Source organism: Lolium rigidum, chromosome 3 (genome assembly GCF_022539505.1).
Source record: "Lolium rigidum isolate FL_2022 chromosome 3, APGP_CSIRO_Lrig_0.1, whole genome shotgun sequence".
NCBI classification, from domain to species: domain Eukaryota; kingdom Viridiplantae; phylum Streptophyta; class Magnoliopsida; order Poales; family Poaceae; genus Lolium; species Lolium rigidum.
The window spans coordinates 38,843,858-38,855,559 of record NC_061510.1 but is presented as its reverse complement, the minus strand read 5'-3'; the positions used below and the strand labels follow the sequence as shown (position 1 = coordinate 38,855,559).

Here is an 11,702-nt window from a genome sequence, read left to right as displayed (position 1 = left end):
GTGGGCTTTCTCGAACGTAGGACATGGAAAATGGATATTTTTTTGATAAATTTTGTTTCCATGGTCAAAATCACCACAGGGTGGATTCCCTTTTAAACCATAATAATGAGTACGATAAATTGGCAAAATTTAAATATGTTTTTTCTCATTTTTATATGCAGGTTCTGCAACCACATATTAGTTCCAGCCATATGGATTAACACCTATCAGTCATTTAATCACTTATCATCTACACCGAAGATCACCAAAACTGGTGATGTTTTTTTCAAAGAAGCCGATGATGATTTTGAGGTAACCATGGCCACATTATTTTTTATTGCTAATCACAAATCACAGGAGGGGTCAAGCTTAACAATGCAGTATTTGAGTAAAAGAACACATTACAACATCACTGATCAAGTGATCATTGCAAAGCCACCTCTCGCAGAAGCTCACATCACATGTTCCGTGAACCCGTGGTCGAAGGTGATAATGAATGTGCGGATCTCCATTGGTGCCAGCTCGACGATGAGCTTGGAAGGATCCACAGATCCTCCACGGACAATATCTTCTTTTGGGGGAGGCCCTTGCACCTTCCATTTCAGCCTTTTCTTCTCCATGGAAGCGCGCTCTTGGTTCGCTGATAGGCTCGTCTCAATGATCTTCCCAATCTGGAGCATTAGGGTTGAAAAGAGATTGAGAACATTCATGAAGATTGGCATAAAATTGTAAATCTAAGCGAAGTTTAATGAAGATAACCTTTTTATCTGGGAATACCCTCTTCAGCTCGACACTTGCCGTAGATGAAAGAAGCTTATGCTCCTCAGCCTATATGAACAGCACAATAGTTACAAAGGAGAATAGTATCTAGTTGGAGCAAGAGAAAGTAAATGACCAGAGTATGAGACCTCATATAGGTGAGCCAACCGAACAAGAACACTTCCGTCTTCAAGCTCCTGTACCATGCCCAACCATTTAACGTGCACAACTTATAAAATGTTATATATATATTTGTAAACGAGGAAACAATCTAGATATCATGTTCATCTATTTTCTGTGACATATACCTACATGAGCACATAGATGCATTTGTTGTAGCTAACTGGCTGATATTACTTGTAACCACTACAACCAGCAAGATTGCACCATTGCACACACACACAAAAACAGTAAACTACTCAAAGAGTTGCATGTCCTCTTGAATCCTAAAGGATTAAAAAACTACAGGAATCTGGACCAAACAGTGCTGACACCATAGGAAACAGAGGAATTGTAGAAAGATGTTTTGAGTGAATGGAAATTTTCCTTTGACATAGAGTGCAAAGAAAACCTTAGGAAACGTTCCTAAGGATTCCAATCCTGCGAATCAAACTGATCATCTACAAGAGAATTGACACTATATCACTAAAAAAAAACAAGCTTGCCAAAACATCATCTCGTGAAAACCAAGAGTTCCAAAATACCACTAAAAACCAAGCTTGCCAAAAACATTACTAGTGGAACTCTCGGTTTTAAGGATCCAAATCCTATCAAAGTCTTTGAGCAAAGGAGCCCTATTTCAAGGATTTGGGTTCTTGTGGGGGTTAAAGCTTTATGTTGATTGATATGACTGTCTAAATGGTGTTATCTATGACAAAAGGAAAGGAAATTTCTGCACATTCTAGTAGCAGGAGTTCATGTTAGATGACAGCAGGAGAATTGAAGTTGTTGTCAGGCCATGTATGTCACAACATAGGTGACACTACTGTAGTAGGCTATGTATGTCCTAAATTTTTCAGTGATTTATATCTTATTACTCCTTGTTTAGTTTGTGTGCAAGTTTCGAACCTTGCTAGAGAAAAGAAGGTGTGAAGTTTTGATGTACTCATTGGTGAATAGACATGCATAATTAAACATCTTTACTTATTTGCTTAAAATCAGGAACGACATACCTGAAGGGTAAGCAATGCAACATTTTCAGGTAAGCTATAAGTCGGATCCATTGCAGAGAAGGATGGAACATGTGAATTCACCCAATTTCCCCCGTCCTGAAAAACAGGTAGGGCAATGTTCAATACGTGAATAACGGTTAGATCAATCATAAGGGCAACAAATCCCATACTGTACCTGCTCTGAGAACGCAAGAAGAAGTGGGGAGTATATTTCCTGACCAAATGTACGACGCCACCTAGCCCCTTCTCCTTGTGGGTCAAATTTGAGATAGTATTTTCCTTCAATCTGTTAGTATTAGAATAAGTTGTTTTCAATAATGCTTTTGCACAAGATGGTGTGCTTGCAAATAATAGAGTAAATGATCTGCTATGCCACAGCAAATACATCTTTAATAAATATGCTGATAGGGTATGGCCATAGGTAAGTAAACTGCTTCCTCTATGACAAGAGTTCACCAAGCCAATAGTTATAAACATCCATATTACTTTGATACCATTGGCTTATTGTCCTTATCAAGCTAGCGATACAACTATCGTCTTCAATGATGTATTCTCTTCAGAAACAATTTAATGCATATGTTGCTGATAAGATTAAATTTCAGTAGCAACTAACTGGCTTGATTTCTATCGAAAGCACATGGTCAGAAAGATATTTTTCTTTTACTTACAACTAGTCCTTCACATTGACTATTGGAACAGACTGTCTCATTTAATGCTTCTCCAACACCGCGGCCATCATCATGGAGTAGCCTCCTACACAAGGAGCATCATGAAAGAAACAACAAACTGTGCAACTATGCTCCTTGACATCTACTCCTACACAAGGAGTACCTGTGTAGCATTAGCTCGATCTGGCCATCCTTTATGCTCGAACCTCCAACAGACCTGTCTACAAGTACAGACAATTCTTTGCTGCCATCTTCCATATAAATTCCAAGATTAACCTGAAAATAAATGCAGAATTATAAATCTGTTTATGCATCAGTCCCAACGCAATCTATAAGAGAATATAAAGTTTGCATGTGTTGATTTTCCTCAATGCGACCTCATACCTGAAAATAAATGCAGAATTATAAATCGGTTTGTGTAACAGTCCCAACACAATCTATAAGACAATGTACAGAAAATTTTGCATGTGTGGATTCTCCACAATGCGGCCTCATACAAATCCTAGTTTCTTTAAATATTGACAAAACTATGAATAACCTGAGTCTGAGCATTTTAAACTGTCAGCCTTTCGTAATCACCAATAACCCCTCACCTAAGTTTTCCAAATATCGCCAAAAATTAAATTTTTATGCCGCCATGTTTATTTTAAAGAGCAACTTCTTATGTTCACCAGATGCAAAGAGCATCTTTAGCTGTCATTAAATGTTTGTTGCCATCTTCCAGTAGAATGAATAACTAAAAATATATCAAGTACAAAGTAGCCCAAAACTCCACCAAGGATTAATACCAACAACAAGCAAAAAATAAGTAGAAACTGAGTGGAAAATGCAAAAATGAACTCCTGATCACTTTCAGGTATTGACTTGACGATGGGAAAGGATTAAAGATGATAATTCTTAATGATACAATACTTTATCATATAAAATATAATAGAGTAAACAAAGAACTCACCGGATAATAGTTTCCAGCAATAGGTTGGTTCACTTCGATCTTCCATTCCGAGCGATAATCCCGTACCTGGAAGAAAAAAGGTATGACATAATCGTGCACCATTACAACAATAATTTTCAATTGCAGTTATCCTCTATGACATTGTTTAGTTTCTCCTCTCCCGCTTTCAAAACTAGCACAGGAATCACCGACACAATTATTTCTGAACTATTTTTTGTAATCAAAATACCTTCATTGGAAGGACAATAGATATGTTTTGTATGGAAAAAAGAGTAAAGTTCCAGTGTATCATACCCTTTTGATGAAATCGCGTCCACTGGAATCGGTATAAAATGTTTTGTTTGTTGCCATGCTTGTAATGATTTCAGTTGATAGTTCTTTTCCATTTCCATCGTTTACTGGTATTGGTCCAATCTATGAATAAGAGAAGTTACTCATGAGATGTTAGAAATCTGTAATGGGGGAAAAAGAAACAAGATGAACAAAGTATCATGCAAAATGTGAAGGGCTAATTAACTAAACGAACAAACCAATACAATGTGCATTTTATTGAGCACTCACTATGAATTCAGTTTCCACGTAGTCTTTTCCCTTGTAAACCCTGGTGATCTGTGCAAAGATAAGAAAAACTATGTCAATATCAGAATACAAAAAGTAACACGTCCGCTTCGATGCAACCCGCCGCCTCCCAAAACATAACAGGAAATTTCAGTCATTTTTGCTGCTGCCTGTAGGAATTAGTTGCAGGAGACGTTGTGTCCATCAAGACCAAGATCTGTGCGTCATTGGTTATATTACGACGAGTTGGGGGAGCTACTGCTGGTTTCAGCGGCCAGTGCTGAAGGACAGCAGACACGGAAGAGGGCCAATGATGAAGCTAGAGAGGAATCGATGATTAGATATGCATCCAAGATGTATGCATCATGTCGCGAGAGTAGGTTTAGGTGTGCGTGAGGAGTTAGCCGAGTCAGTTGTTCACAACTGTTTCTTTGGTTTCTTGTAAAATGTTTTTCTATCCTTCTATAAAGATATGGTGCGCCTTTAGAAAAAAGATATGCTGGGAACGCCGAGCAGCATGAGCTGCAGTGGTTCTAGTCGTGCATGCGCATTGCAATTGTAGTACTTGCGTGCGTGTGGACTACTCGGCAATGGAACTTGGCTGCATTGGCTCCTCCCAGTGATTAACCTAGTCACCACATCCTTCTCCTCGTCTCCATTGTGTTGCATCGTTTCTTCTCTGCCAGTGTACGGTTCTGCATATTCTTCGACGGGTGTTTTTATTTTCTCGCCAAATGAATAGACCATATTACCCTTATAACTTAAGTGTGTGATTTTAATGTCTACCGTTGATTTACATCAAAATCCGCAAGCCTTTCAAAGGGGGTTTAACGCAGACCCCAAAAGGTAATTACTTGTTTTTTTAGATGAAAAGTAATTACTTGTTGATTGACAAGGAATCAGGAATGAAAGCACATAATGATGTCAATATTTTTGTACTTTTAACCTGACATTTCTTCCAAATATGCCATTTCACCTGATATCATATATAGGTGTATTTCTCTTATCTAACAATATGCCAATCGTGGATGCAAGAGATGTTGGGTGAAGAATAATAAGTCTATGGGTCTAGGGCGAAGAGATCATTCTCATTTCTGTTGTAGCAATAGACATGTGTGCTATAAAATTGTTGAGAACCCTAAGATACGTAACAAAAACAAAGCAAAAAAAAAAAACACTACATGGTAGTGATATAGACAAACAGTTTTCATATGTATAACCTGATATATCCATGAATTAATCCGCCGATGCACTTCATCCAATATTGGTCCACGCATAATCGTGGGAGGGACCTTGAAGTCGGAAACAAATATTCATGTAAGATCGGTAATGCAACTTTTAAAGATATCTTAGCAGATGCTGCAATGCACTTTATTATAAAGATATTTGATCCCTCCTTCATACCTGACCATCAGTGTTGATAGGAACAGTACCATTAGGGCGAAATATGTATGCTCCAGAAGCCTACAGTCCAGGAAAAAGCAAATAAATGCCAGTAATAGTAACTGCTACATTTGGGGTAAAATGGATAACTTGTAGAATCCCTAGTGCACCTGCGGATCACTTCCGTTTCCATCTTGTCCTACGTAATACTTGTACTTCTGCTCGAAATTTGCTTCCACCTTGGAATAAATTAATGGCACTTCAGTACAAGTGATTCTGGATTACAAGCAAAACTAAAAGAAAAATTCGATATCCAATACTACAATGCACATATGAGCTCCTACAGAAGATACACCTGGCAATTTTATGAGTATGCATCTTTATTTATTTAAGATAAAAGCAGGGCAAAAGGTAAAACCATTCCAGGTTGAAATAATGCTACACGTCGGCAAATTACCCGGGTCTGGCTATCAGAGTACAGGGATAATTCTCCAGCTGCATCATATTGAAGTTTCAAACGCCCTTGCCCAACTTGCAAATTGCTATTTTCACTTCCATGAGAGTGTAGAGTAGATATTGTAGAAACAATTGCTGGAACCGCAATAGAAAAATTGTCGGACTTTTTAAGAAATTCTTTCTAATTTTGACACATTTCAAGATGAAAGACATGAAATCACCTGATCTCTTTCCACTCGAGACAAAATATGTGTTGAAACCGAGTGGTGGTACAGAAACAGGAAAAGCAATCCAAAACTTGGGCTTTGCGGCAGGCAATGTTCCCAAGTAAGCCTTGACATGTTTGTCCCGCATGTACAATGAGGCATTAGCTATAGGCAGAAGTTGTGATTCGACTTCTCTTCCCTCGGAATCATGAACCACAATTGAGTCGCTCGTAACCTGTAAATTATGGGCACATTTAGTTTCATTCTAAATTTGAGCAGGTTCATGGTTGTGGCATTATTCACTGAACACAACTTTTGCAATGACACAATGAATTAGCAATAAAAATCCAACAAAATATCTTGTTTTCGAGGGAATAAAAAATGCATACTGGTATGCGAAGGATATCCTCCCGTTTCCATCCAAGAGAATTGTACACAAGAACAACCTGTGACAGAAATGTTGAAAACAAAGTGATAGATGTTACACATATTACTTTCCAAGAAAGTATCGTGGAGTAATTGAAAAGCTACACAAATTTCATCTCTAGAAGAGTCATACATGAGTTGAGACCAGAACTCACCAAGCTTTTGCCTTGAGAAAAGTTCATCTCGGAAGGGGGGCAATATGTAATGTTTAGGAGAGGACACTGGAAAAAGTAAATGCTAAGTCACTTTTAACTAGTAAGAGAATTTTACAAAAGCAAACATGCATACTGACCTGTCCAAAATTTGTCGTTAGGGATGAGCAGTGAGATTTTGAGCCTGACTCACTCAAGCAAGCTAGAGAAGTCGAAACCAGCTCCTCGGCCTGGGAATGATCAAACCAAATCAATCCATCGAATCTCAAAAAAAAACATCAAATATGAATTACAACAATTTTCTCGAGAAGTTACTTTCTTATAGCCAATTGACAATCTCTTCGCATAATCATTTGCAACGTGTTGCTTCTCTGTTCCTGTAACAGCATCGTGGTGCTGCGCAAGAGCTAGAGCATCACCTAAACTATCTGTTGTGATACCTGAGTTGGTTCTACCATTGAAAAATTCCAGCTGCCTAGCTGCCTGAAAGAGAAAACATATTGACCTTTATGCATATGACTTATGACTTTATGAGCACTACCAAGTGACCAAGACAGCATATCATATGTTTTTTTGGACATCTGGAGGACACCATGTGGAAGGAGGAGGTAAAACTACCAAGTAATATCCACTCATCATGCGGACATATTGTTTTAAAGCAGGTCTGCTTGTGAAGTAACCTGTCCAGTATGCATTCGGGTTATCTGCATATCTGATCAAAGAAATACAGTCATATGAATGTAAAAGGAACAGAACCACAAGAGCTGAGATAGTGGTGCAAATTGTGAACATAAGAGACAACATACGGAAAGAAATCATTAGTCTTGAGAGGCCATGGCTCATTTGCAGCAAATTTTGCATCAGTGTAAATGGAAGGTGTAGAGTACAGAGCATTGACACGGCCATCCTGGGGTATGGTCAAAAATAACAAGCATGGTGAGTTCTAATGCGTTGATAGGTATTTTAGATGAAATGTCAGCACTGTCTAGCTATTTTCCACTTTAAATTGCTCAAATAAAAAATCAACTTGCATAAATAGCAAGAAAAAGAAAGGATGGAGCACTTGCTTAAGCATTTATGTCTTTAGTTAAATGACACAAGAAGAAGAAAATCAAATGCATCCCACTATACATTCATATATATTGATGCGAAAAGATTGAAACATTTCAATGTATTGCATGATCCATAACTGAAATAACTATGATGCTGAGAGCTCAACAGATATGATTAAGTAATGCTGTCATTGCAACTTTCTGGTTGAACTAACAAGTTACCAAGGAAATACTCCCTCTAATTCACAATACAAGTAGGTTAGCACATTGACACGGCCGTCAAAGTAACACATTGACATTTCATTCTTAATACGCTGTTTCAAACGAAATTAATTAGTATATATTGTGAAAATATATGTCATGAAAAATCTAGCAAGATCAATTTGATATTGTCTATGTTGGTAATTTTTCCATACTGATGGTAACACCTAAACTTATCTGGCTCGCATAAATTGTAATACTTATATTATGAATCAAAGAGAGTAGTCAAGTTTTGTAATTCCAGGCTCATACTTTACCTTGTTGACATAATGAATTAACTTGTCCATCTGTCTGAACCAACTTTCTGCATACTGATATTTGAAGTCTGTTCCCATCGTAAACATGATATGGTTTGTCCTTGTGATATTAGCCTAGAAAAAAACAGATGGAAATGACTATAACTTAGGATGATAACTTGTACTACTGAATAGAAGAATAACTTTAAGTCTTCCAGTATGAAATATTGTGGTCCAATAATAGCTTTTCAGCATGAAATGTGAAGGTCAAAGTAACACAGAAAAAACGAAGCTACATTTGAGAATGTCAGATATGAATTTGTGACTGCAACCCAGACGGCCATTCTAATTCAATAAGTTTGTAGTACACTAATGGCTTTTCATCCAACATATACAATACAACTGGGCGAAGTTATACATCAGCACCGAAGTACAAGCACATGAGTCGCTAATGTACCTGTGCCAAAGCTGCAGCGACAAAATCACTCACTCGTTGTTCAACGTTGTAATCAAAAAGAAGCGGATCATCCTGCATAGACAAAAGTAATGAAAATTTGCTTCATCCCTGGTGTTGGATAACTGAAGTTGTATCAATTTACCTGGACGACAGGGGATTCAGCATCAACTTCAAAATAAAAGTCACCAGGTGGTGGTTCATAATTTTTGGGGAAGATGCCAGCAAAAATCTGAAAGAAAATTATCAGATTTCCACCATTACATATGAAACATATTGTGAAAAATTAAGAACTATCAAAGTGATTGTTGTGCGAGAAACCTTACACTAGTGCTGCTTATTCATTAAGAATATAGAAACTGTTACTAAATATGTACAGGCAAAAGCTCATGTTTTCCATTTTTTAACATGCCAGCTTGTGAGGTGTGGACTAAACCCAGTGATAACTACTACTATGGCCCCCTGGGTTCGCCCCGTTGGAGGTCCGGACAAGATACCCAAAGGACCTCATCATAGGGATCTAAAGCAGTTACATTATGGGAAAGGAAAATGGTACTTACATCAGCTGATGAGCCAAAGGTCTTAGAGCCCCTCCATACGACCTCAAGTTCTTTTGTCTCCTTCCTTGTGTCACGATCTTGGTAATCAATCCGAAAAAAATAAAAAGCATCAAATCCTACCTGAAAGATAATAAAATGGGTTGCACGGTTATATTCCATATGCATAGTAGCCCTGTGTCCAGTGTAAGGTTGTGAAATATCGAGAGCAGAGAAGATGAGCTTGTAGAGAGAACAGACAGAACAATCATGACGAGAGAATTGATTTGGGAAATTGGATGCACATTCTTTAAGTATAAACTCGAAGGAGCACAAGGATTTGTCACTTGACCTCTCAAATATTTAGCTTTGGGTCCTTCCCTATACAAGAATCAAGAGCTTAACGAATAACAGTCATTAATCTGTTCTTGCGCTCTTAATTAATTATTTCATATCAAGCAACTGTCTCTTGGTTACTTATATCTATCTTTGGATGAGATATTGACCCCTCAGACTGCTATGGCCATACCTCATTGTTGTGTATAGGCTCGCTCATGTTCTCCAACTTCTACTCCAATAAAAATAGAAGTCCTTATGAAATTACATTTAGTACAGGAATCATTAGTCATGCATCTACAAGTCCCGATAGGATTCATGTCCTAATAGGCCATGAGTCACCTTTCTTATCTAAATTTTTACTCAGCAGTCTCTTTGCTGTTAAGTCTGATATGTCTGTCAGAACACTGCAGGCATAGCTGTAAATACACCAAAGTGGCCGAGTTGTGTATATTCAACGATTATGTTGGATGGTCAAGAAGTGCTGTTAATCACATCACTCTTGAGTCTTTAGAGCATAGCTCTTGGGATTCATGATAGCATGCTCTACACAAGTACATGTACTAAAAGTATTATATCTCAGTGTTTATGTGTTACCGTATTCAGGAAGTTAACAGCTATGATGAGTGATGACTGGTTAGTACGGTAATGGAACTAAAAGGTATCATCCTGAGTGGGAAATTCACCCTATCATACAAAATTACAAATGGGGTGTGCAGGAGTATCAATGAAACATATAAAGAAATTTGAGTTAGGTTTTTACTGTGAAAGTGTACTAGTCACATGAAAACTGAAAGTATGGCATAAATGGATAGAATGAAATACTTCTGCCCCGAGGAGGTAAGCCTGAACTGCAGAGTGTCCAAATGGATCAATCTGCCAACCAATCCTTGGAATCTGACCAAACTCCTCCTTGATGAATCTGTGCCCCAATGTAGTCTGATCTATCATGTCGATGTAGTGTACAGTCGCCTCATCATGCATGCACATGCCCCCGTTTCTTCAGCATTACAAGCACAAGCAGTAACATGCCATCAAATGTAGAACAGAGACATGATTGCCAATGCAACCTAAAAAAGGAGAAGGAGCATACATGAATTCCAACCGTCCAGAGCTGATGAGCCCCTTCACCGTATCCTTAATAACGTCGTTTTGCTGCCTCCACCATCTCTGGAAGAACGCCTGCAGCCAGACAAAACGGTTGCTAAGGAAAAATTCACACCACTGAGACCCAAAACTGAACCCACATGTGTAACAGCCCCGTCCATATGGTTGTAGCAGCTGCTGATCTAACTTCAAATTTTACTCTGACTAACACGAGAGGGTTATTGTACGAGTAACAAAACTAGAAATGGTGACTGTGCATTGCTATCTATGGAGCCTCTCCCAGTTCCACAGCTCCAAGCTTCTCAGTTTCAATTTTTATATGGTTGCGCAGATCAAGATGGAAACTTGTTGCTTACCTGCTCGACGTAGATGAACTTGCGGTTCTCGTCCTTGAGCAGGGCCGGCACAAGCGAATCCAGCACGTTTTGAACGCACGCGCCCTGCGACCAAAATTACCCAAATTATGGTTTAACGGCATCCATTCCAAGATAACAAATCTACAGAAAAGAGGAGGTGGGGAGAACTCAGCGCAAACCTGGATGGAGTTGTTTGATCCAACATAGTACTGGTCGACGGTCTTGAGCCAGCCGACGTCGTCGTGGGTGTGGGGAACCACGTGCACATTCAGCTTCCCCTTCACCACCCCCGCCGACGTGTTGTAGGGGATGTACACCGCCTCGCTCCCGCCCCCGTGGCCGAGCAAGACGGCGGCGACGAGGAGAAGGGCGACCCTGACGGGGCCCATGGCGGCGGCGACCACCAGGAGAAGCTTCTGGAAGGGCGCGAGGGCGGCGGCGGTGGAGGTCGTCGGGTTGCGAGAGTGACAGCGAGCCCCAGCCGGCGAGGTCGAGTAGCTAAGAGCAGCAGGAGCGGGACCCACCTGGTGGTTGAGAAACTTGCTCGCTCTGCCACGTCGGCTTCTGCGTGGATCGTCTTTGTGTTGTCATTGCATTTAAAGGGACCCGCGCCTGCCACTTCCTTTATTTTTGGGTATGGTGTTCAGTCAAAT

At 39.4% G+C, this 11,702-nt stretch overlaps 1 protein-coding gene across 1 annotated transcript; it reads right to left on the bottom strand.

Annotated features, from left to right (window-relative positions):
• Positions 1-328: 328 nt before the first annotated feature.
• On the bottom strand, positions 329-11,573 carry LOC124701462 (alpha-mannosidase At3g26720-like). Its single transcript, XM_047233524.1, has 29 exons — positions 11,229-11,573; positions 11,050-11,133; positions 10,680-10,768; positions 10,412-10,586; positions 9,275-9,394; positions 8,860-8,946; positions 8,718-8,789; positions 8,282-8,395; positions 7,518-7,618; positions 7,330-7,423; positions 7,027-7,194; positions 6,852-6,941; positions 6,715-6,780; positions 6,523-6,579; positions 6,149-6,368; positions 5,929-6,062; positions 5,642-5,710; positions 5,493-5,552; positions 5,309-5,380; positions 4,092-4,139; positions 3,825-3,944; positions 3,531-3,596; positions 2,742-2,854; positions 2,579-2,663; positions 2,086-2,196; positions 1,911-2,006; positions 888-935; positions 739-807; positions 329-650 (listed from the first exon to the last, which is right to left on the bottom strand). Exons 1-29 carry the CDS (start codon positions 11,436-11,438, stop codon positions 432-434), a joined length of 3,057 nt encoding a protein of 1,018 aa, XP_047089480.1. The 5' UTR covers positions 11,439-11,573; the 3' UTR covers positions 329-431.
• Between the last annotated feature and the right edge of the window lie 129 nt (positions 11,574-11,702).

Bases quoted from the DNA above. Each gene is read 5' to 3' on its own strand.
- LOC124701462 (XM_047233524.1), bottom strand. From the start codon at position 11,438: ATGGGCCCCGTCAGGGTCGCCCTTCTCCTCGTCGCCGCCGTCTTGCTC. The intron at 8,947-9,274 runs GTAAGTACCATT...ATTTTCTTTCAG, and splicing joins CCTTTGGCTCATCAGCTGAT to ATTTTTGCTGGCATCTTCCC. The intron at 7,619-8,281 runs GTAAAGTATGAG...ACCATACCCCAG, and splicing joins TAATTCATTATGTCAACAAG to GATGGCCGTGTCAATGCTCT.